The 25,591-nt window shown below is 41.4% G+C and overlaps 1 protein-coding gene across 3 annotated transcripts in view; it reads right to left on the bottom strand.

Annotated features, from left to right (window-relative positions):
• The window catches only part of CSMD3 (CUB and Sushi multiple domains 3), a 1,155,643-nt gene that overhangs the window by 99,890 nt on the left and 1,030,162 nt on the right, over positions 1-25,591 (bottom strand). For 2 of the 3 annotated variants that reach the window (XM_045006341.1, XM_045006343.1), the window contains 3 exons: positions 21,399-21,584; positions 20,058-20,252; positions 17,853-18,026 (listed from right to left, as the gene is read on the bottom strand). In XM_045006341.1, the coding sequence (XP_044862276.1) occupies positions 17,853-18,026; positions 20,058-20,252; positions 21,399-21,584 (555 nt within the window). The remainder of the gene's footprint in view (positions 1-17,852; positions 18,027-20,057; positions 20,253-21,398; positions 21,585-25,591) is intronic. The other variant, XM_045006342.1, reaches the window with a different exon arrangement.

Genomic DNA, 25,591 nt, shown 5'->3' with positions numbered 1-25,591 from the left:
GCCCCAAAGATTATTCTAGCAGTTACAGGCTGGAGAACCTAACTTCAGTACCAGGCAAACTGGTTGAAACTATAGCAAAGAATAGAATAATCAAACATATAGATGAACATGATATGTTGTGGAAGAATCAACACCCAAACTGACTCCATCCACAGTATTATTATTTTGTAGACATTGGAATATGTAAGCCACCTATTTTAATAGCTTTTCAGACCATATGGTTTCATTGTTTTCACCATCATCATCACAATCACTAATGTTTTGGCTTACTGGGCTATCTATGCCTCATCATCTCTTCTTTTGTTTTTAACTATGAAAAAGTTCTTCATCTACTATCAAGGTCTCTTTCCTCAATAAATGTATCTTCAAAAGCTATTGTACACTAGGGTACATTCAACTGACTGTACTTTAATCTAACTGATGATCTTTTTTCTTATTGTTTTCCCCACCTATTTGAATGTCTTCTTCATTATTTTTGTCAGATTTCTTTTTGTTGGAACTTTGCTGTGTCAGGAATGATTTATTAGCCATGATCCGAAGTGGTCTCCTTTAAAAAAATCACCCAGAGATTCCAAGACATTATATCTGAAATACTATATTTTCCTAAACTTAGAGGAAGAGAGAACTTGCATTCCAGATACCATGACCTGGTATCTGTGAGTAAATGCTGGCATTTTTATAGTGACTACTATAATTGAATTAGTTCTGGTTGCTGTCTCATCTAAATGCAAACTCCTCTATTACTAGTAAGCTATTCAAGACACATGTTTCAACATGTCTTCTTGATCAAGCTGAGTCTGTCCTTCATTCCTACATTTCAATTTATATGGATATTTAGTGTGGTACCATTCACTGCATGCTGTTTTTAAAAACGTTGCTGCATCTTTTTGGATCTCAGTATTAACTTACATTTTGAGAACTAAACAAACCTGTTGTTCCAGCTGGTGCTGGTGCTGATGCTGATGATGATGGAGAGCTGCAGAAGGGCAGGCAATTGCCCCCATCCACTTAGTGTCATCAGGAAGGCCAGATATTATATAACCACCTGAGCACATGCTTGTTTTTGGAGTATTTTGTATTAAGTATTGTCACAGGACAAGATAACTATTTAAGAGAGGTTCAAGCCTAGCTCTGTACTGTTGCTTGTTTACACGTGGAACAGAGGTATTGTGGGGCTGATTATTCTTGGGACATATGGGAACTATAAGCCATATAGCAATGTATGCTGCAGAAAAAAAGACGAGATACAAGATAGACAGATCTCTTTTGTCAGGGTAGTGAGAGGCCCATAAGCATCAGGAGCTGCTTGTAGGCCCTCCCAGTGTGGGAACCTGCAGAGAGAAAGGCCACCAATGAGCTGTTCAGTGAGAGGAAAGACAGAGGAAGAAGTCAGACCTGTTGTGGCAGTTTGGAACAGGGCCTAGGGTGACCAGATAGCAAGTGTGAAAAATCAGGACAGGGGGTGGGGGACAATAGGAGCCCATATAAAAATAAGCCCCAAATATCGGGACTGTCCCTATAAAATCGGGACATCTGGTCACCCTAGAACATGCTGGTCAATCCATCCTGATGAAAAAAGCATGGACAGGAAACATTTCCTCGATAATTTAAAAACCATTTGTATTCTATTCTGATCCTTATCTGTCCCTCATTACTGTAGTATCTGAGGGCTTTCCAGAAAGGCAGCAAATGATGTGACTAGCATATTTGTGTGAGGCTTCATTAAATCAGACCCCACAAGGGGTCTCAGGTTTTACCAGTTTTATTATCATTGAAAATAACAACAACAAAAATAAAACAATAAGGAGTGAGAAAGTGGGCTGAGGAAGTAGCTCCTGCCAATAAGCATAAACAAAATTTAGCTTTAAAACAGTCCATCTTGAGAGAGAGACTGTATTTTCAAGGGAGGGGTTTCCTACTTTTGTCCCTCCTTGTATTTTATTTGTTTTTGTAATATGCTTTCCAAAGGCAAATGTTCAAAACAAAGAAATTTTATTAGACAGTTTATATTTTAGTACTTATTGTGGTGACTTCACATGGAAAGGATGTCACTAAACAGAAAGGTTTTCTTATCAGAGATTGGTCTCCACCTTGTTAACCTCTATCTACAGCAAATTCTGAGGCCATTCAGGCCACTGGAGGTGGGGGAGGAAGCTTCCCTTTATGTCCCTATGACCCTTTTTTCCTGTTCAAGCTACTTTTGAAATTTTGGGGAGGCTATTCAAACTCCAGGGACAGGTTTTAATTCCTGTCATAACTAACTAGATACTGTTTCATCTTGAATGTTAAAGCCATTAAACGAGAGGGGAGGAAGACTCCATTTTGGAGCCTCTTCAGGAAATAAGTAAAACATTGAGAGATCTTATTATGCATTCTGCAATGTTACATAGATAATTAATGTATTTGAAAATTATACTGGATAAAAGCTGTGATAGTTACACACTTGGCCTTCCTTGAGAACTTGAGGGGAATATTAATGTTTCTGATTTTATTAATAACTTTAATCCTACTCTTCAAGTCTCTAAAATATTTCATATTTCAGATAAAAATATATTTCCCGTGATTCTTGCTAAACTGACCCTACATTCTGCTATTGCCACTCTGCTATTGTTGAGTGTTTGGTTTTGAATGGTTGATGACTTATATTTGAAAAAATATTACTACTTTTCCCCCCCAAGTTAAGAAAGTACACATTTTCCCTGATAGTGCTAAAACCGCATCCATACTTTAAAAAAAAATCTTTTGCATGCTTTGGTTTTTAAAGCCTTGGTTATTTTTTGCTCCTAAACTATGGCTTTACAAAGATCAGAAAAATAATCTTTTCTTAGAATTTGCTGATTCTAGTGAATTTAATCTTCCACAGAAAGAAGTACCTGAATTAGACAAAGAAGGGAAACTCATTCTTTGTTGCCATGGATTCAATTACTTGTTTTTGTCAGTTGATTACCTCTACCTTACTTTATTATGATTCATTAAGCAGAAAAAAGAATATATATGCAATATTTCTACTTACAGATGTAGCCAATGATTTTAGTTTAGTGTTCTCTTATTGGGTGATGTTATGATTAATGTTATGTCACATATCGTATGTTAAATTGAGTAAAGTTGTAGGATTATGGAAGTATAAGTGAACACTAAACTAAAATCATTGGCTACATATGTGTGAGACCATGCAGTTAGAAATTGTGTATATATATATATATATATATATATATATATATATATATATATATATATATATATCTCCAATGTGTAAATATAAATATTTCATATTTTAAAGAGGTGTGGATAACTAATTATTTTGAGTCAAAATAGATAATATGTTTAAGCTGATAGCAATGTTCTTTCTGACTTTTAATTTACTGATGATCAATTATTGTATTTTAAAATTATTTTTTAAAGTATCTGCTGTCCTTCACCTATAGATATTGCTTTATATCCATTATTGCAGGGAATGTCAGTGGTGAAAAAAAGGTCTTAAGGTTTCAACTAAAATCATTGGCTACATATGTGTGAGACCATGCAGTTAGAAATTGTGTATATATATATCTACAATGTGTAAATATAAATATTTCATATTTTAAAGAGGTGTGGATAACTAATTATTTTGAGTCAAAATAGATAATATGTTTAAGCTGATAGCAATGTTCTTTCTGACTTTTAATTTACTAATGATCAATTATTGTATTTGAAAATTATTTTTTAAAGTATCTGCTGTCCTTCACCTATAGATATTGCTTTATATCCATTATTGCAGGGAATGTCAGTGGTGAAAAAAAGGTCTTAAGGTTTCATATAAACTAAAGTACAGCAATCCATTTCCTCCATCAAAAAATTTGCTTTCTTCCTTAGGAAAGAATACAACTAAATCTTGCATTCTCCTGGTTATAAACAGTATATTCAATAGAAATCTCTATTTCTGATACTTCTAAATGTTTTTTCCAGTATTTACATAGAGCTTTCCCCCCACAGAAAATGATTTTGCTTTCTCGTATTGAAAGAATCCAATACAATTGTGAGAGGCACTCTGTAAACTCAGAGATACAATAGTCACAGTTTTATCTCTGTCACTTTAAACTAACAATTTGAAGTGTGTTTTTCACATTTTATTACTACAAAACTTGCAAAACATTTCATTTATTATTAAGATCTCCATACTAGACCTGGTTGAGGTATTTTTCTAAATGTTTTGGAACACTGTTTTTTCTTAGAAGTGCTCTGTTATGCCATCCATATTAAACCAGACTCACCTATCCCTCCTTAATTGCCAATTTAGCTTCAACACTGCAAAAAAACTTTGTGAGCAAACATACTAATTAACAAAATAAATTTCCTATAGCCATTCCCTTCTGCATTCACCTTCTGTGAATATTTGAACCATTGAGGTGATTCATTAATATGAATATTCACACAATACAGCATTGCACTAGAAATATTCAAGATGAGATGGGACACAGTTCAACATAGGAGGAGAGACTCTGAATATTCATTGTCATAGCCCTGGCACAGAGGCAACTGGACTACTCATACATGGAATTACCACACCCTTTGCAATTAGAACTGTGCAATTAGCCCAGAAGGCCTGTCTAAATTACAGCAATTTCTTGAGGCTAATCTATAGGCTTCAGGACTACAGACCCTCAATAACACCATGTAATGCAGTCCCAGCACCTACATGCCACTTCTACTTCCAAAATGCCTCCTGTTGTAGGGCTTGCAAGGGTAGCCTCTGGGGGTGTCTCATGGCTTTCTTCCACAGCGCCTGCATTATGCAGAATCCTTCCCCAGCCAGAAATGGGAGTTTTAGACCCCCTTTATGCCTCTCTTGCAGTTCCATTAGGTGATCTCACACCATATCTGCACCCACACAATAAATCTTACAGTTGCCTAATTTTTCTAGGAAGGATGTGTTGGACACCTTCCACATAGGTAAAGGTTTATTTTATCTTAAACATCCTAATTCTACTTATCAGCTACCTCTCCCTAAGTGTATCTACGATCACTTCTCCTTGTAAATAAAGTTACACTGATCCATTACGTGAACAGAAACACACAAGACCAACATATGATGTCCAAGACCAACATATGATGTCCACAGCTTGCGCTATGTTACCATTGCTGTTTGGAAGTGTTCTCCCTTGTGCTGAGCAGTGTATTGGTATGGGGGTACAATAATCTTATAGTTTGCATTATAATATCATTATTTGTGGTGCTGTAAAGTTTTGTTATGTATTGCAATTTGCACTAGCTGGTTGGCTTCTCTTTCTTCTGTATCAGATCAAGTTCAGTGCTGTGTGACTGTGGGATGTACAGTAATTGTTTTGGTTCTGGTTTACAGAGTTTTTGTAAATTTTTGCAATGTTTATGCCACTGGAAGGGGACATGAAGCTATCTAACAGGGTGATTAAATTGTAAGGCAGTTTTAGGTAAATCTGTTGAGAAATGGTTGGGGTCCCCAACCTGGTTGCTTGGGGGAAAGGCATTGTTTTATGCAACAGGACTTAAAAAGAACCCACTTTTAAAAGTTTCCAGGATATGGTTCTAAAGGAATCTCCAGCCCTTAAAATAGAAGTACAGTGATATTTATGTATTACAATGTTTAAGCTTTAACATCTGTTTTACTTCCAAGCATGTGCCTGGGGTTGACAGTGGCATATCAGATGCAATGTCTCATTTTCAGATCGACAGATTTCAGGAGCTGGCACCAGAAGCCAGCAAGGAACCCAAAAAGATGCCGCTAGCTCTATGATGGTTGTCAGTGTAGCAGAAGAGGTTAGTGGCTCTGTGAACATTATGAAGCTATGGGAGGAGTTTAAATATTTTTGTGCAATTGCAGGGTCTGGAAGGCCTGCCACCAATATGGCCCATTACAGAGGAACCCAACCATCTCCACACGCCTATTGGCCCTTACATTTGTCAGTAGGCTGAACGATTACCCAGATCCTTGCAGCAGTTATTTAGTTTGAAGGTTTCTAGAGTGGCAGTCTTGATGTACCAATCTTATGAAGGATACACATAGGACTCATCACTGTTAATATACTTAGAAATCTGGTGCAATCTGGAACCCATATGTCATTATGGACAGGACAATACCTTGTTCAGAGCAGAATTTCTGGTAGCATTTTTTTTTCTTTTTTAGTTTTTCAGATAAGTGAGCTAATATCTGGGTCCTGTACGGATTCTTCTGGAAGGGCTCTGGAACTGAGAGATATACACTGCTATATACAAGGTTATATTAACCTTGAAAAAGTCAAAGATGGCTCAAGGAGGCTGGACTGAATTCATTAATCTGTAGGATGGTGACAAGCCCTGAATATGCCCTTTAGAGGGTGGGAGGGTGTACATGGTAATAAGACCAGGGAGGAATGGGCCCCTCTTTATTCACAATGGTGGGAGTCCACTCACAACATACCAGGACATGACATGGTTGGGGATCCCAGCACATGAATTTGATTCCCACTCACTCAGGATTCCAGCAACAACAGCAACGGCCCAGCTGGGTATGGGGCCTAGTGCAATTCGGGCAATTGGGTATTAGGCATGCTGAAGCATAGAGAACATATGCAAGACCCCAGGTGGGGGAATCGGTTTTAATTTTCCATTGTGTTTTCAGTCCAATTGCTGGCAGATGGGCCAGGCAGACAGCCCTGTGGATCTGTGGGCATAGTATTGTTTACTGTGCATAGGGGAAGAGTTCCAGCTTGGAGGTTTGCATCTGGGCCTCAGTGGTGAAACAATCCTGAACTGCAAGGGAGAAGGGACATGTTATGGGACCAGCAGATGCCCCTTTTTTACTCTGTGGGGACCTGTGAGTGGACATCAGATATAATTGTGTTTCACCTTGGGGAAAATGATTTGGGAACATGTAAAGGGACAGACTTAATGATCAGATCTCAGAGGGACTTGGGCCAGATCCTGGAACTTTTCCCAGGAATAAAAATGGTGTCGTCAGACATGTTGCGGTGCAGGGTAAGGCAAGGAACTGTGAAGCCCCTGCAAGCCAAAAACACTAGGAAGTATGAAAATAGGGAGGTAGCCAAATTTATGGGTGCCATGGGAGCAGTCAGTCATTGCACATCCATAGCATATGGTGCAGCAGAATTATTCAGGGAGGAGGGGGTTCACCTGTCAGACTTGGAAGCTGACGTTTTTGGCTGATATTAAAGGGGGCATTAGGAGATGTCTGGGGACCCAGCTAGGATGTGGGGAGGCAGACAAACTAGTAGCTGGTGCCTTCTTGTGGCAGATGTCCAGTGCAGGTATTCCATAGGGAAGGGATACAGGGATCAGATAAAATGGATTGGTAAAGAATTAAAAGGAGGTATTATTTAAAGGAGTGAAAACAGGGGAGGAGGGGTTCAGCACTATGACTGGTATGGCAGGGAGCTATCCTCCCTCTTCAGAGTCCCTCCTTAACCTTCATTCGAGGGGGGCAGATGGTGAGAACCCAGAAGCAGGATGGCTGGGGACCAGGATGGGTAAGGGACATGGCAGACTGAAGCCCCATAGGTATATATTGAAATGATTATGGAATTACCTGCATTGTATATTTGTATCTGTTGGGTACTCACAGACATTTAAGACTAAAGTTGCAGCCTAATTAAATCACATCCAGTGGCTCCTGTCCATCTTCCAGCATAGCTGGGCAATGGAAGTACAGTTGTAGTTGTCTGAGTGTGAGTAGCATTGCAGCTTGGCAAACAAAAGCGGGGAGGCTCTGGGACCTCTAAGGAGGGGGAAAGGATTAAACAGTGATTGGGAGATTTTTGAAATACCAGGTGCAATTTACTGAGGCCTGGTCTACACTAGGATCTTAAATCGAATTTAGCAGCGTTAATTCGAACTAATCGCTCAACCGTCCACACCAGGAAGCCATTTAATTCGAACTAGGGGGCTCCTTAGTTCGAATTTGGTACTCCACCCCGACAGGTGGAGTAACGCTAAATTCGCACTTGCTAGCTCGAATTAGGCTAGGTGTGGATGCAAATCGAACTTAGTAGCTCCGGGAGCTATCCCACAGTGCACCACTCTGTTGACGCTCTGGACAGCAGTCCGAGCTTGGATGTTCTGGCAGCCACAGAGGAAATGACCCGGGAAAATTTGAAATCCTTTTCCTGTCTGGACAGTTAGAATCTCATTTCTTGCTTTGACATCGGGGCGAGCTCCGCGGCACCTGCAACGATGCAGAGCTCTCCAGCAGAGGAGTCAGCCCAATGCAAGAATAGAAAGAGATCCCCAGCATGGACAGACCGGGAAGTCCAGGATCTGATCGCTGTGTGGGGCGAGGAGTCCGTGCTGTCGGAGCTGCGCTCCAACAAGCGTAATGCAAAGACCTTCGAGAAGGTCTCCCAAGCCATGACACAGAAAGGATACAGCCGGGATGCGATGCAGTGCCGCGTGAAAGTCAAGGACCTGAGGCAAGGCTATCAAAAAGTCAGAGCGGCAAACGGACGCTCCGGAGCACAGCCCCAGACATGCCGCTTCTACGAGGCACTGCATGCCATTCTCGGTGGGTCTGCCACCACTGTCCCACCACTGACCGTGGACTCAGTGGATGGCATAGTGAGCCAGGACAGTTCCTACTCGATGTTCGCCGATGGGCAAGACGACGAAGGGTCCGTGGAGGAAGGCGCAGGCGACAGCGAACACAATGCCGCTTTCCCTGACAGCCAGGATCTGTTCCTCACCCTCACAGAGATCCCCTACCAACCCTCACCGGCCGTGAACCCGGACTCAGAGTCAGGGGAAGGATCAGGCGGTAAGTCGTATAAACAAGAAAATATTTATTTGCTCGAAAACATGTATACCAAAAATATAAATTCTATCTATAAATACTATATCTAAAAGTTTTTAAAGGGAAACTAAACTAACAGTAGGTCTACACAGATTGGGATGGAACAATAGTCCTCCATGGACAATTCCACAAATGCTTCAAACAGTTCCTCAAATACCCTCCGCAGGAGGTTTCGAGGAAGAGGTGCCCTATTTGGTCCTCCGGTGAAGCTCACTCTTCCACGCCACGACATCCTCAGATACAGGGGAACCATCGCCTCTACCAGCATGGCCGCGTAGGGTCCCGGTCGGTGAAGTGCTTCCCTTAACATCCTTTCTTTCTGCACTCGAGAGACACGCCTCAGGGTAATCTCGTTACTGAAGTGCTGCATCTAATTAGGGCAATTAGCGAATAGTTACTGTTCTTAATGGTTTACTTATACTTTGCATAACAAAGCCCCGCGCTTAGCAGCCACATGCTGTAGGCCACACAGGAAAAGCATACATTGATCTTTCCCCTGCAGTGTCGGGAGTGGCTGCAAAAGGGTCATAGTATCTGATTTCCAGATTGCCGTTAGCACGACGGCACAGCTATCCGTTAACTGATAAGCATAATGTACTGTAAGGCTTACCAGGACTCTCTGCTAGAGGGATTCTGCTCTCTCTCCCGACTTCTCCGCTCTCCTGTGCAATGGCGCAGCCAATCAGAGCGTAGGCCAAAATGTTGTGCTTCTCTGGAGACCACGTGACACTTGTTGTCCGGTACGGTCTTCTTCATGGAAATTGACTAGACGGTGTTCACTGTTCGCGAAAATGTATCTGTACAAGGAAATCACTAACTTTCCCCATCACACAGCTTCGGGTCCTTCCCGGACTGCCCCGGCATCCCCCTCGCAGAGACTGGCAATGATTAGACGGCGAAAGAAGAAGACTAGGGACGACATGTTCGCTGAACTGATGGTCTGCTCCCGAGCAGAGGCTGCAGAGCAGAAACACTGGAGGGAGACCCTATGTGAGCAGCATCGCACACTCATGGAATGTGAGGATAGGTGGCGGCAGGAAGACCAGCAGACCACCCAAACGCTACTTGGTCTCATGAAGGAACAAACGGACACGCTTCGTCGCCTTGTTGATGTCCTGCAGGACCGCAGGCTGGAGGACAGGGCCCCCCTGCAGTGTCTCTGCAATCGCCCTCACCAGCCAAGAAGTCCTGGCCCCCCCTCACCCAAAAGTACAAGATGGAGGGGTGGTAGAGGACGTGAGAACTGTCACTGAACCAGAGCAGAGCGGCCGTGTACCCCGCACTTCTCACGTTAGAAATTTGTAGAAGTGCTTCCCTTATAGGCTCAGCCAGTCCCAAATCCAAGGTTCATCCCCCCACTGTTTATTAGATTAATAAAAGCTGTTTGCTGTTAATCACTGTTTCCGTCATGTCTTTCCTGTCAGAGGATTTTTCGGTGTATAGGGTGGACAGGGGTTTCATACTTGCACGGTATAGCCTACAGTACCAGGGTACAGACTTGGGGAAAGGATCAACTGCGGGGCACACACACACTGCAGTCAGTAGGCACCAGGGTCATTCTGTGTTGTGTATGCTGCCCCTGTTCATTTCGTAATGTGTATAATTGTCCAGGGTCCTAGCGCCTGTCACGCCATTACTGTGAAGGCAGGCTGCCCTTACGATGCACTTGCAACGGATCCACGAGCCTATCCGCTGCCCTGAGCCCCAACAAGAGCCCTCATCCACGGACAGATAGTCACCCTTCTCCCACACCCATCACCCCTTCCCACGCAGAAACCCGCAGCCCACTGCCGTCATCCAAACCCCTATGCAAAGAAGGCACCACTCGCCCCTTCCTGCAAACCCTCCCCTTCATGCAGAACCACTGTCATCCGTCCCCCACCCCAGAGACCTATGTAGGAGCAGGAGGATGTCAGTCCTCTATGGAGGAAGCGGTCTGTACGTCAGTGCACACCGTGCCCAGCACAGTATGCGTCCATGTCTCAACACCAGAACAGAAATGCAAAGTAAAAGAAAGATTTATTAATAATGAGTGTAACAATTACTTTGCTTAAAAACGTGCGTTGGAAGTGGGGGAAACTTGGAGAACAAGGCATGTAACCGCAGATCCAAATCGACACAAACTGACACAGGCCCAGGGTCAGTTTCTCTTGAAAGCAAGTGGAGAGTCATAGGTTACCCTGATCTCCGAGGAAACTTGCTTTCAAAGCCTCCCGGATACAGAGCGCTTCCCGCTGGGATATTCTCTCGGCACGGGTGTCTGGCTGAGCGTAAACTGCAGCCAGGCGATTTGCCTCAACCTCCCATCCGGACAAAAAGGCCTCGCCCTTGCTCTCACACAGATTGTGCAGCACACAGCAAGCAGCAATAACTACGGGGATATTCTTTTCGCTGATGTCCGAGCGAGTGAGTAAGCTCCGCCATCTCCCCTTGAGACGTCCGAAAGCACACTCCACCACCATTCTGCACTTGCTTAGCCGGTAGTTGAAGAGTTCCTTCTCACTGTCCAGGGCGCCTGTATAGGGCTTCATGAGCCAGGGCATTAGCGGGTAGGCTGGGTCCCCGAGGATCACTGTAGGCATCTGCACATCCCCAACCGTTATTTTGTGGTCCGGGAAGAAAGTACCTGCCTGGAGGAGTCTAAAGAGACCAGAGCTCCTGAACACACGCGCGTCATGAACCTTGCCCGCCCACCCGACGTTGATGTTGGTAAAACGTCCCCTATGGTCCACTAGTCCTTGCAGCACCATGGAAAAGTAGCCCTTTCGGTTAATGTACTCGCTGGCCTGGTGGGCCGGTGCCAGGATAGGGATGTGAGTCCCATCTATAGCCCCACCGCAGTTTGGGAATCCCATCGCGGCGAAGCCGTCTATGATGACCTGAACGTTTCCCAGGTTCACTACCTTTGAGAGCAGTTGCTCAACGATTGCGTGGGCTACTTGCATCACAGCAACCCCCACGGTAGATTTGCCCACGCCAAAGTGGTTCGCTACTGACCGGTAGCTGTCTGGCGTGGCAAGTTTCCAGAGGGCTATGGCCACTCGCTTCTGCACACTCAGGGCTGCTCGCATCCGGGTGTCCTGGCGCTTCAGGGCAGGGGCCAGCAAGTCACAGAGTTCAAGGAAAGTGCCCTTACGCATCCTGAAGTTTCGCAGCCACTCTGTGTCATCCCAGACCTGCAGCACTATGCGGTCCCACCAGTCCGTGCTTGTTTCCCGGGCCCAGAATCGCCGTTCCACAGCATGAACTTGACCCATTGCCACCATGATCTCCACTGCCCGGCGTACCCTGCTTTCTGAGAGGTCTGCGCCACTCTCCTCACCGCGCTGCCGGAGCCTCCTCGCCCGATTTCTCAGTAGCTGACTGTTGCACAGGTGGACGATAAGGTGCGAGGAGTTGACAACGGCCATAAGTGCAGCGATGATCGCAGTGGGCTCCATGCTCGCAGTGCTGTGGCGTCCGCGCTGTAACCGACCAGAAAAGTGCGCGAACAGATTTCCCGCCGGCGCTTTCAGGGAGGGAGGGCGTTTGTGAGTGACGGTTGAATGATGACAGTTACTCAAAACCACCCTCGACACATTTTTCCCCCAGCAGGCATTGCGAGCTCTACCCAGCATTCCAATGGGCAGCGGGGAGTGCGGGAACTGTGGGATAGCTTCCCACAGTGCACCGCTTCCAAAGTCGACGCTGGCCCCGTGAATGTGGACTCAGAAATTCGAATTAGTGTATTTAGTATGGATACACAAATTCGACTTCATAAGGTCGAATCCACAAATTCGAACTAAGTTGATTCGAAATAGTCTTGTAGTGTAGACAAGGCCTGAATGTTTTATTTTTATTTATTTTTTTTCAGTGACAAGTATTAAATATAAAATTATAAAGAAGTAAATATGAAAATAGAATACTAAGTCTGAAATACAAAGAAAAGAGTATATGATAACTATTCCCACACAGACAAAAAGAAAAGTTTATCCATCTCCCACAAAAAAAGAGGAAATAAATAAATAAACAATCAAGCATTTATATTTTAAAAGAGGAAACCTACCTGGTACTTGTTTATAATACTAGACTTGCTTGCCATGAGCTAATTATGTTTTATGAACAAACCAACAAATGTAGACTAACTCCTCAGTTCTGCCCCATCTTCCCAAAATTTCCCTGTAGCTTTTCCCCATTAAAAACTTTATTATTTCTCTCTTCCCTATCCAGTGGCCCGATTTTCCATTACTAGTATCATTTCTAGTAATTTGGGCAACAATTTAGGGAACCACTTAAGCTTGAGCTCATATCCATCCATATTCAGCAAAGCATGTGCATAAGTTACATTGCATTCCATGGAAACTTTGCTGAAAAGGAATGTTTTCCTGAATTGGGGCCTTTCCCCTGTGTAAGGTGGGTGTAAAAGACCACCAGTCTGATCTGGCAATGATTCATAGCCACTTGGCACAAGTTTAAAAGACTATGCAAGAGGTAAGGTAATGGAGAAACTAGCCCAACCTTTGTTTCTCCCTTCTCTCACTCTTCCCACCTGTCATTCCTGTCTCCACCTCAACCAGTTTAGTTACTCCCAGCTCACTTACCTCTTTCCATTCCACAGTGAATTAGCTACTCCCTATTACTCTCCCTCCCACTGCACTCTCAGTTTCACAAAGTTTAAGGCCAGAGGGAACTAGCAGATCACCTAGTCTGACCTCCTCTGTATTACAGCTGATTAAATTTCACCCAGATGTTCCTATATTGAGCCCAATGACTTTAGTGAGTCTAAAGCATTTCAGTGCTCAGGAGACTAAACTGCTGAGTGCCACTGCCAGAGAACAGGAGAGATCCAGGTGCCACCAATGCCTGAAGCCCAGGCAATAGCAATGGAATTTATTATGTGAGATATACACAGATGATGCCAGCAGGAGAGTAAGGTGAAAAGCCCAAGGCCTCTCCCAATATGATCTGGAGAATAATTCCTTCCCAACCCCAAATCTGGTGATCAGTTTGACCATGAACATGTGAGTAAAAGACACCAACCAGGCATCTAAGAAAGAAAGTTCTCTGTGCCACCTCACAGCACTGATTCACTCCATCCAGTGTCCCATTTCCATCTGTGTGCAATCTACGATGCTTCAAGATGAAGGCAAAAAACAAACAAACAAACAAACAAACCCAGAATACATCTGGCCAACTGTGTGCTAGAGAAAAAAATCCTCTGTGACCTCTGCAGATGACCACTGGAGCCTTGAAGCATGAGATTTGATTATTGTCTTTGTCTTAATGCAGAGCTGCAAGTGTTTTGAGCATGTTGAGTGTAATACAGGCAATTCTGTTCTCCCCATGGCTGATGAAGGAAGGGGACAGTTGATAGATTACATGGTCAGAAACTACTACCATGACCATCCAACCCAAAACTGGATTAAAACATACTTTTTAGGAAAAAAAATGTCTAATCTCATTTAGAAGACTCCAAGCAACAGTGAGACCACCACCACCACAACTGGTAAACTGATCCAATGTTTAATTACTCTCTGCCTGAAGAAACATGTTGACAGAGCCAGAAGAGTACCCAGAAGTCACCTACTACAGGACAGGCCCAACAAAGAAAGTAACAGAATGCCACTAGCCGTTACCTTCAGCCCCCAACTAAAACCTCTCCAGCGCATCATCAAGGATCTACAACCATCACACTCACAGATCTTGGGAGACAGGCCAGCCCCCCAACCTGAAGCAAATACTTACCAGCAACCACACACCACACAACAAAAAGACTAACCCAGGAACCTATCCTTGCAACAAAGTCCCTTGCCAACTCTGTCCACATATCTATTCAGGGGACACCATCATAGGACCTAATCACATCAGCCACACTATCAGAGGCTCATTCACCTGCACATCTACCAATATGATATATGCCATCATGTGCCAGCAACGCCCCTCTGCCATGTACATTGGCCAAATTGGACAGTCTCTACGCAAAATAATAAATGGACACAAATCAGACGTCAAGAATTACAACATTCAAAAACGAGTCGGAGAACACTTCAACTTCCCTGGTCACTTGATTACAGAACTCAAAGTCACAATATTCCCAACAAAAAAACTTCAAAAACAGACTTCAACAAGAAACTGCAGAATTGGAATTAATTTGCAAACTGGACATCATTAAATTACGCTTGAATAAAGACTGGGAGTGGATGGGTCATTACACAAAGTAACACCTATTTCCCCATGCTAATTTCTCCCCCTACTGTTACTCATACTCTCTTGTCAACTGTTGGAAATGGGCCATCCTGATTATCCCTACAAAAGTTTTTCTTTTCTCCTGCTGATAATAGCCCACCTTAACTGATTACTCTTGTTATAATTAGTATGGCAACACCCATTTTTTCATGTCCTCTGTGTATATACGTCTTCCTACTGTATTTTCCACTGCATGCATCCGATGAAGTGGGTTTTAGCTCAAATAACTTTGTTAGTCTCTAAGGTGCCACAAGTACTCCTTGTTCTTTTTGCTGATACAGACTAACACAGCTACCACTCTGAAACCAATCATTTCAATGTATTATTATTTCTAACGTCAACTTCCAGACACTGTTGTTTGTTATGCCTTGTCTGTGAGATTGAAAAGTTCAGTTTCCTATTTACTGTTCTCTTTTATATCAGCTCATTTTTTTCTCTACTGTGTTCTGTCTTCTTTTGCCCATGTCCATGTCCATAACCATATTTTGTTTTCTTGGCCAACCTTCCCTTTACCTTCTTCTCTCTTTTTGCCTTATGGGACTATCATAGCTCACTATTTGCCTCCCTCTATTTTTTTCCATTCTCTCCAAAACCATCTGTTTACTATCTTTCCCACTTAATTAATCAAATACCTGTCCTTCAATAAATCCTCAGCACCACAGTCCCATCAGTCAACACCAAATTACTCTCTGGCGAAGGAAATATAGAAGCATGCTGGGGAACCAACCTATCACAGTTTTTTGAAGAAAAAACTCCCACTTTGCTCCCAAACATATGCAATTCGAAAAGCAGCCAGCAGGAGCACTGCTCTGAGAACAACAAAGTTGAGTGAGTGTTACTTGTCTCCATTTTATTTATTTTTCCTATCACCAGCTTCTGTTACAATTGTCAAATTTTACAGTAACGTTGTGCCCAGTCTGCCGTTTCTATCAGTAAAATTTTGTCCCTCCTCCTTTGAAAAAGTACCATTGACAGAATTAAAGTTTTTAAGATATTCATTTGAGAACATACTCTGGTGCTCGTGTTACTCTGACTCAGCTATTACTTTTCTGATTACTCTAAACTGTTTTGATACTGTTCTTTTCATACCCCTTGTCAGTAGCTTATTACTATTGGATATTAAAATGTTGTCACTTAACAATAACAAATACAACTCAGGGAAAAAAGCATCACTGCATATTTCATATAAGACTGGTCAACTCAGGTTATCCCTTTCAAGTTTTCATTATAGATTGTATAACCTATTAATATTTCCAAGCTCATTATTAGTAATGTCCTATGTTTCTACAGGCAAAAATTAAGAAAAGTTAAATAAAAGTCGGACTTAAAATACTTACTACCTTACTTGGCAAGAAGTTGTTTTGTTTAAATTGATTAAAAAGAATCTGTTCAAGATGCTCTGCAAAAGTAATAGCCAAGCTTTTCTAAGCTTTTCTAGGAAGTTAGCATTTTTGAGACTAATGATTCTCTCATAATCATTTCTCATTTCTCCAAATCTATAATAGCTGTGACCTTAATAAACAAGCAGGTAATTTTGGAAGAAAAATTCAGTAGATTTTGAATCTACACATGGTATGGGTACATATGGCTTTTAGTTTTTAAATATTCTGCCTCATCATATTTTTTAATTTAAAGAAAAACAAACATTTATCAAATAATGGCATCCTCTTTCTTCTCTGTCAAGTGCTGTGCATATTAAACCGAAAGGAAACACAAATAAAAATAACACATTCCCCTATACTATGAGTCAACAAAAAAAAATGTCTACTAAAGATTTATGGATATACAGGTAACTCTTTTGCTCATCCATGAATCATGTGAAGCCTAGAGATGTCTTAGCTGAAGACTGGCACAGGAAGAAAATCTGAGCTACAGAAACACAGCTATCGCAAAGGAAAAAAAAATAGTGTACAAATATATCAGCAAACTGTACACAAGGAAAATCCTCTCACTGGTATGCTGGCCCAGGCCTTAAATGTACTGCATTTTTACAGAAGGATGCTAGTCTGGATAGTTATGAAAATCCCACTTTATGGATATTTTAATATTCCTCACCTACTACCTCAAGGATAATAAGAGAAAATGGGACTATCATCACTTTGACCTCAGTTGAAAAGAAAATGTTAATTGCATGCAGTCCTAATAAAGTCAACAAAATAATCAAGTACAAAACATGCTGAATCATAATTCACTGAAATGGGTCCTTGAAATTATTCCACTGAGCACAGAAGAAACCCTCAAAAAGCATCTCAACTGTGCTCACAATGTGGGGGGTTCGGAAGTAGATTTTGAAAGAGACATGGATATCTAGTATCAGAAGGGTAGCCGTGTTAGTCTGGATCTGTAAAAGCAGCAAAGAGTCCTGTGGCACCTTATAGACTAACAGACATATTGGAGCATGAGCTTTCGTGGGTGAATACCCACTTCGTCGGATGCATGCATCCGTCACATGCATCCAACGAAGTGGGTATTCACCCATGAAAGCTCATGCTCCAATACATCTGTTAGTCTATAAGGTGCCACAGGACTCTTTGCTGCTTTTCTGGATATCTAGGTCCATTAACAGGAATGTAGGTACATTTAGGTCCTTTAGTTTAAACTTGAGACTCTTGTAGTAAAGCATAGGGATGGACAGAATCAATAAACACTAATTGGACTGTAGATTCCCCCCCCCCCCATAAATATCTATTGTTAAGAAAAAATAGGACTAATCACAGTCATAAGAGTTCTGTACATGGAAGAAGAGGCCCTTGTTGACTTGGCCCGCTTGCTGATGTCTGCTAAAGAAAGGTTGTAAAAGAAGGCAGACAGGCCATTATTATAGTTTCCATACCTAAGCATCTGGTTTCAGTTCCACTCCAGAGTCCAGAAGAAAGACATTCCCTTACAGTAGAGCCAACTAGCATGAATCCAGAATCACAAGTAAATATAGCTGTAGATCCATATGTGATTTGAGTTCCAATCTTATTCCCATTGGGAGGTACAGGAAGTTCTCCACAAGAAATAACTTTAAGGAAAAAAAATACATATTTTGTATTGAGCATCGCCCTAAAAACATTTAATACACATTTTCGACTGGTTAAAATAAACACTGGAGGGTAGTCTATTCTCATCTCTGGGAAAAATGGATACAGAAATCTGTGTGTAAAATAAAGAATATGCCATGAGGACTCTCGCTCAACATTTGAAAAATATTTTAAACGATCACTGTAAAATTATTTTTTTTAAACCGGTTGGAATATTGTAATCAAGAAAAATCATTGATATTTAATTATCTAGTTTTTGTGAATGAAATATAAATGTTTCTATGCTCACTTTGTTGTTATTTTTGTAAAACAGTACATTTGAGTTTCTTTGGACAGAGGATATATAATATAATTTGTATCTTGTACGTCATTGTACATCACATTCCTTAGCATTTATAAAACACAGAGTTTTAATATTGGCTGAATTATGTTCAGTAAATCCATTATTTTAGTCACAATCCAGGGAATTTTCTGATTTAGAAGAAGACAATGTTTTCTCTTTTAAAAAAAGTAAATAAATAGAAATAGTGCAATTAGGAAAATTAACTTCAGTGCTACTCTGAACAATTTTAGGTGTACTGTTAGATGAATGAGGCCTTAGTACAATACGGAAGGATTGGATTTTGTTGTACATAGCACTCCAAAGTGATGATGAATTACTACTTTCTCTCTGGAAGAGTCAAAGCAGGATTTACATACAATATTTCAACAAAGAGAGGCCTAAATTATTTTAAAAGAACTCCCATTTGGGATGAGGGAACTCCCTCCCTCCAAATTACGTCTGGAATTTCCAAGAAGATGAAAATAATTTTAATTATTAAATATCTAAATTATTAAATATCTTAAACTGTACTTTGGAGTCTTTTGTCTATTAATAGTTGTAGTTGTGTTCTCTCCTAAATAGGGATTATTAGAAATATTGCATACGAGTTTATCTGTACATTTTGTTAGGGATTTTATATGTACATGCACCCATAAACATTAATTTTGGCCCTCTTTCCAGAAGAATGGTAGTTATTTGGTTCTTTAGAGGGGAAAACAATGAAATACCGGTTGTGTAGTCCTCAGATAATGATATAAGTCCAAACCTTGCAGACATGGGGGCAGGGGCAGTTCTATGTTTTCTGCCGCCCCAAGCACGGCAGTCAGGCAACCTTCGGCAACATTTCTGCGGGAGGTCCGCCCCGATCATGCACCTTTGACGTACCCGCCGCCAAATTACCACCGAAACCGCACGACTGGCGGACCTCCTGCAGAACCGCCATCGAAGGCTGCCTGACTTGCCACCGCAGGCATGCGCTTGCTGCGCTGGTGCCTGGAGCCGTCCCTGCATGGGGACATAAAGCTCCTTTATAAAAGTGGCCTGATTCTCATAGGTGCCTATATTTAGCCACACACGATTACATATTTTAGCCTCCTTTCTTAGAAGTACCTGTCTCCATTATATTTCATGTTCACTACTTCTCTCTCTGAAAGCCTATGCGACCAGGTGATGCCATTAGGATACCAGCTTGTGGTAAAGATGATGCAGATCCTCAACAACACAAGGAAGCTCCTAAAGAAAAATCCCTTCCTACTTCTCTGCTGTTGTATCATGCTCCTCGTGCACCTAGTCAGAGTTCTTGACCTTTTGGGGGTGGCTTGTACCACTGCTGGCTCTAGGAGAGAACAGTCCCTATACTTCACTAGGACAGAAAGCTATTGTGTCTGATCCTTGCACGAGGTGTGTAGGGTAGGGTGGAGAGAAACCTTTTGCTCTGTTCATCCCCCTCTGTGTACCTGTACTAGTGACAGACACCTCAAGAGGACAGTTGGGTGTGCACAGCCCTATTACTATAAATGTAATCATCTTGATTTTCATTAACAATAATGTATATTACTTTACAAAGATTGGCCTTGGGCCTATCCAGGGAATTCTGTCACAGGAAGAGTTCTGCTCTTCCACTAGACTGGGGGAAAATATTTTTCTATGTGCCACCTACAAGGAAGGTTTACACACAATGTATACTCACTTTGGCAGTAAGGCCTCTCATTTCTCCAACTCCATGTTCCATTAGCAAGACACTCAATGGATGCTGGTCCCAAACCATAATAGCCTGGATCGCAGCTAAAAACAACTTTTGTTTTGTACTCATAATGTGAGCCATTCACTATTCGCCATCTCCCATGTTCCAGAGTAAAGGAATTGATGCTTGGACATGTAACAACTTACAAAAAAAAACAAATCAACAAAAAAATCACTATGAGACCAGTATTTGTGGCTCAGGAAGTACAAGTTAACAAGAATATGAAATAAAGAATATTTGTTCCTATGAATTCAGTGTCAAATTTTAACCATAACAGCTTTCTATTTGGAGTCCGTGTCTGATTTCATAACCTGCATAGGGCTGAGCTGTAATCCTTATGTATGTGGTCATTAGCGCATTGGATCTTTCTTGGCGAAAGGAACTTTTTCCCCATCTCTGGATCCTATGTTCTTTCTCCACACAACAAATGAGAGTACCGCACCAACTGCCTAACCGCCTGCCATCCCCAGGCCCAGCATGGTGAGGGAGCACCACAGTTACTCCAGGCTCTGCAGGGTTTTGCACTCTAGATCCCCAAGCCTCACAAGAAGCCTTCTCTTGCTGCTGATCCCCTTTTCCTGAGTGACAAAGATATCAGGAAAGGTTCTTAAATTTACCTTGCTGGGTACATATTTGTGTCTCTAGAGGCACCCATCTTTCCCCCTTTCCAAAACTCCATAGGATGGGGAACGATCCACATCTGGATGGACACCTTGCCTTTCCTAGGCTGAGATTTCTGCTTCAGCATGGTGGCCCATTTGGATTTTCATAGCTAATTTATAGCCAGAGAAGTATCCACATGTCCCTGGGGAATTACATGTGCATTTCCTCCTCAGTGTCATCTCCTGGAGTCTAGGTGATGTGGGGTCTTTAGCATGGGGGTGGGGGGGTTGCAATCTGTATTGGTGCTACACAGTTGTCCCTGAGGACCAGGCAGAAAGTGATTAGGTGAGTCGAAGATCTGCTTAAGACTCCGTGACCTTAGATTCTGACTTGGCCATGAGGCTCCAGCCAGCTTCTGAAGCAGGAATGCCAGGGACTTGGAATTGAGTTATTAACTTTAATGCATTCTATAATGCATTTATTTTCCAACTCTCACAGCAGTTTGCAATACAAGTTTAAGGTACTCAAGTTTAAGTTTAAGGTACTCAAATGGCTCACTCAAATGGCTCACTGTATTAATTAGCCCAAAACAGAACTCTTAAATAATTTGAAACAGAGCTCCTTTTGATTAATGAAAATAAAATACAGGAAAGTTCTTAGAGAGAATTTCTCAATGCTACATACCTACACAACGAGGTGTTTTATTATGATTGCTCCATGTACCATCTGGCTGGCAGACTGCAGTAGTAAGCTCCTTGGATGATAGTCTATACCCATCATTGCAAAAGTAAGTAACACGGGTGCCAACTAAGTAATCTGTAGTTAAGATTCCACCATTTAATGGAGCTTTAGGAATTCCACAAGATATTGCTGAATTAAAAGAAACAACAAACAACATGTTATTTACCTCTTTGTGATAAGTAATATCTTGTCTCAGATGCTTTACGTATCATGCCACAACATGAATATACTTGTGAAGAGGGATTAGTAATTTATTAGTGTATATTTTAAGACCACACAGACTTCATGGGTTCTAAATTTTCAAAGGAACTAAACCTTGGGAGGTGTATGGCTCATTAATCTGTCCTTTTACAGGTATCTGGGGTTGGGGAGAAAATGAGAGTTATAGTTCAGTAACCCTCTAGCTATCCTTTCAGATTGCAGAGAATGATGAATGATGATGCAGTATGGAAGAGAAGAATAACAGGAGTAGCAAGATCCTATGGATAGGATACTAGACTGAGACTCTAGAGATCTGATTCGTTTCCTGGCTCTCCCACTGATGTGCTCTGTGACCTTGAGCAAGACACTTATAGTAAACCAGAGGTCCCCAAACTGTGGGATGCACCCCCCTAGAAGGGAATGGAGGAAAGTTCAGGGGAGGCGCAGCTGGGGCCAGGGAAGGAGCGCAACCCACCAGCTCTGCTCTTGGCCCTGGACCTGGCTGCTGGCCCCAGCCTCGGCCCCTTTACCCCTATCCACGCCCTCCCCACCCCCTGAGCTGAAGCCCTGCTCCCAGTCTGGGCTTGGGGGGGTGAGGGGTGGAAAGGGATATGGAGGGGGGCATGAGGTAAAATGTTTGGGGACCATTGCAATAAACTTTCCACATTTCAATTTCCCCACTTGTAAAATGGGAATAACAATGCTTTCTCATTTTTTGTAAGATACTTTAAAATCAACAGCTGAAAAGAATTGTATAAATGCGAAGTATTGTTATTTTTATAAAGGAAGGGGGGGGGGGCAGAGAAGAACCGATAGCACACAATGCTGTTTCTTTTGCTAAGAAACCAATTCTGAATCTCTTCTTCACTTCAGCAGCCTCTGTGTGGCAGGGACTTTAAATTCAGGTGTTAATATACTTTTATTAGTCCTTTTTTCCCATTTGGCATTTCAGATTTCTTAATATAACTTGCATCCTTCATATACTATTTGTCTGTCTTCACAAGTCGTGTATAGCTGATCACATGATTTATACAGCCTAGCATCTAATCTCTGTCTGAGATTTGATCATTTCAAGGATCATAAATGAGTTGTAAGATTATCTTTATTGGGTGAAAATATTATATATAAAAATTATATATCTATATCTATCTATCTATCTATCTATCTATCTATCTATAAAACTAAAGTTTGGGTCATCAAAATGGTATAATCTGGGTTGAGTATTGCAAAAACCATTAGATCCATTCCTGGTTTTGTAACTCACATTTGCTGCATGGGGAAAAATGCCAAACTAGCTTAATTACAGGCACCAGCAATCTCCTTGAGTGAGCTCTTTAACTAATCCTGTTTTCTCCTTTGTACAATAGTGTTTTAAAAGTGAAAGACTCCCTCAGTTTGTTGAAGAAGCAGATTTCTACCTAGCATATTCAGTCATTTCACTGTATACAGTATATGAGATCAGTCATAAAGAAAATTCTGTATCTCTTATCGACTCTGTTATCAGGAGCAGACCAAACTGACATATGTGGATTATACTAAATGCTGAATCTTAAGGTAAAAAGATAGTGGGGACCCAGAAGAGCAAAACTAGAGATAAAGATAGAGAATCAGAGAGATCGGATGAGAGAGGGCTTGGAATCAGAAAAGAGGAGAGAAAAAGCATATAGAGTGCAAAGAGAAGATAGCAGAAATTACCAAGCCACAGCCATTCAGAGTAAAGATGTACATTTGTAGGACTAAGCTTTGAGGTGCTGATATTTTAATATTTTAAAGTGTTATTTCATAGTGTTAAATATAATACATTAAATTAGGAAATATTTTACTTAATGTGTATATTTTCTGATTAAAACACTATTTCCTAAAGAAAATATTTTCTTTAGATTCCACATTTATTTAGAAACCCTGCATACTATCTAAGCATGCTTTCTTTCCACAGAAAACACTGTAAATTAGAGCAGTGATAGGAATAACATTATGAGTAAACAAAGACCCACATGCAATATGAGACCCATGAAAGTCATATATGGTCTATCGCTTTCCAAGCATTCAGTGAACATAAATCTTGTATGTGTAAAAATGGAAATTTTTGCCCATGAGGAAAAAAACCAACAACATTACTATAACTACCTTTGAGTCTCAAGAGGCTAATTCCTATCTTTCTGAGTTTTAATAAAGTGTCACACACAAACCTGATGTTGATGTAGTAGTTTCCCCTTGAAATAACCCCATCAATTTAACACACAATGTTACTGATAGAACTGTACTTACTGAAACTGGTGACAGACTTGAAATGGCAGATGTTTCACTGCATCTAAATAATGCTGCTCATCTTGTGAAATGTACATTACGATTTTGATGAATACACCATTACTGTCGAATAATTTTCTAATAGGAATACCTGAAGTTTTCTGAAGTGCTTCTTACCATAGCATCTAAGCATTCAATGAGGTAAATAGGATCTTCATGATGATGTCCAAAGTGGACATTAGTTTCGTTTTACCCTTTCCAAGTTCCAGGAAGTGCTGGTAGGTTTTTTGTTTATTTGTATGAACAGTAGCTATGGTGGAATGATGTAGAATAGGTAGTGTAGCTAGCTTCACAATTGTTGAAACTTTGGCTTAGTCTAATATCCTCTAATGGACTATTCAACAATCAACTCATCATGATTGAGACTTGTTTATCTCTGGCTTTCATGAGCTGTGCCCTGGGATTTGTTAGCTGTATTGTCTCAGAGGGGGAATAACTGTATTGTCAGATCATGGATAGAGAGGATGTCTGTTGAAGCTGGGTCACTACCTATTGGTGGTTCTGAAGAGCCATACCAAAGTCTTGAATTGGCACTAGAACAAAATTGAGAGCCAGTGAGTGCGGTGTTTAGAGAAGAAGGGTGATGTGCTGCTCGGAGCTCTGCAAAGGACTGTGCTTCCTGGTGCATAATTCCTTCCGGAGTTGCTCCAGGAGCAGCTTTGTTTTCATCCCCTAGTTGAGGGCAGTAGCTAGATAGCACAATCTGGCCCTAAAAGTGGAACTTTTAGAATAATGTTAATCCTTTACTGATCACTGCTGATCAATCCCGTGTTGTCACAATTTCAGAAACAGTAGTGTTCTTTCAGGAGTGACTGATTTCTCAGATGTGATGACTACCAGTGTAAAAATAGTTTAGGATGTTGAAAATACTTGGCTTGACTCTCAGACATTAAAACTTCCTTACATTTTGCGATTTCTTATTATTTCAAACACATATGCTACAATAAAACCTCACTAATTTGCACTAATGACTGGAAGACCCATTGTGGCTTATTGTATTTTGAGAATCAGTGAATAAAAAAAACAAAAAACATGCTCAAACAAGCACACCTCATTGGAAACTATGGACTTTGTAAATGCTGATCTTAACAAAAAAAGAGGAATCAGTGTAATAAAAAACTTCTTCCCATGCAGGTGCTAAACACTTTATCACCAAAGGAATCTCAGATGATTTTGAAATGGAAAAATAAGAGAAAAAAAACCTAAATCTCCCATATGACAATGCACAGAGCTGTCACTAGGCTAGGCCTCCCTTACATTCCTGAGAGGAATAAACCTCTAAGAAACATCCAGGTAGGCCTTCACACCAAAAAATAAAATTGCCTTAGTAGTGAAGGCAAAGTTATTTTTCAGTTGCACTGTATTATATCTATTTAGGTATATATCTGGCTCTATTCACCATTGTATCTGAGTTCCTCATGATCTTTTATGTATTTATCCTCACAACACTTCTGTGACTTACAGAAGTACTACTATCCTCATTTTACAGATGAGGAACTGAGAATGATTTGCCCAAGGTATCACAGGAAGTCTGTGGCAGAACAAGAAATGGAACCTAGGTCTTCTGAGTCCTTGGTCTATGCCCTTGTATGAAGCAGACTAGATTTGTAAAGTAATTTTGTAAGGCA

This window comes from Mauremys mutica, chromosome 2 (genome assembly GCF_020497125.1).
Source record: "Mauremys mutica isolate MM-2020 ecotype Southern chromosome 2, ASM2049712v1, whole genome shotgun sequence".
NCBI classification, from domain to species: Eukaryota; Metazoa; Chordata; order Testudines; family Geoemydidae; genus Mauremys; species Mauremys mutica.
This window is presented reverse-complemented; position numbering and strand designations above follow the sequence as displayed.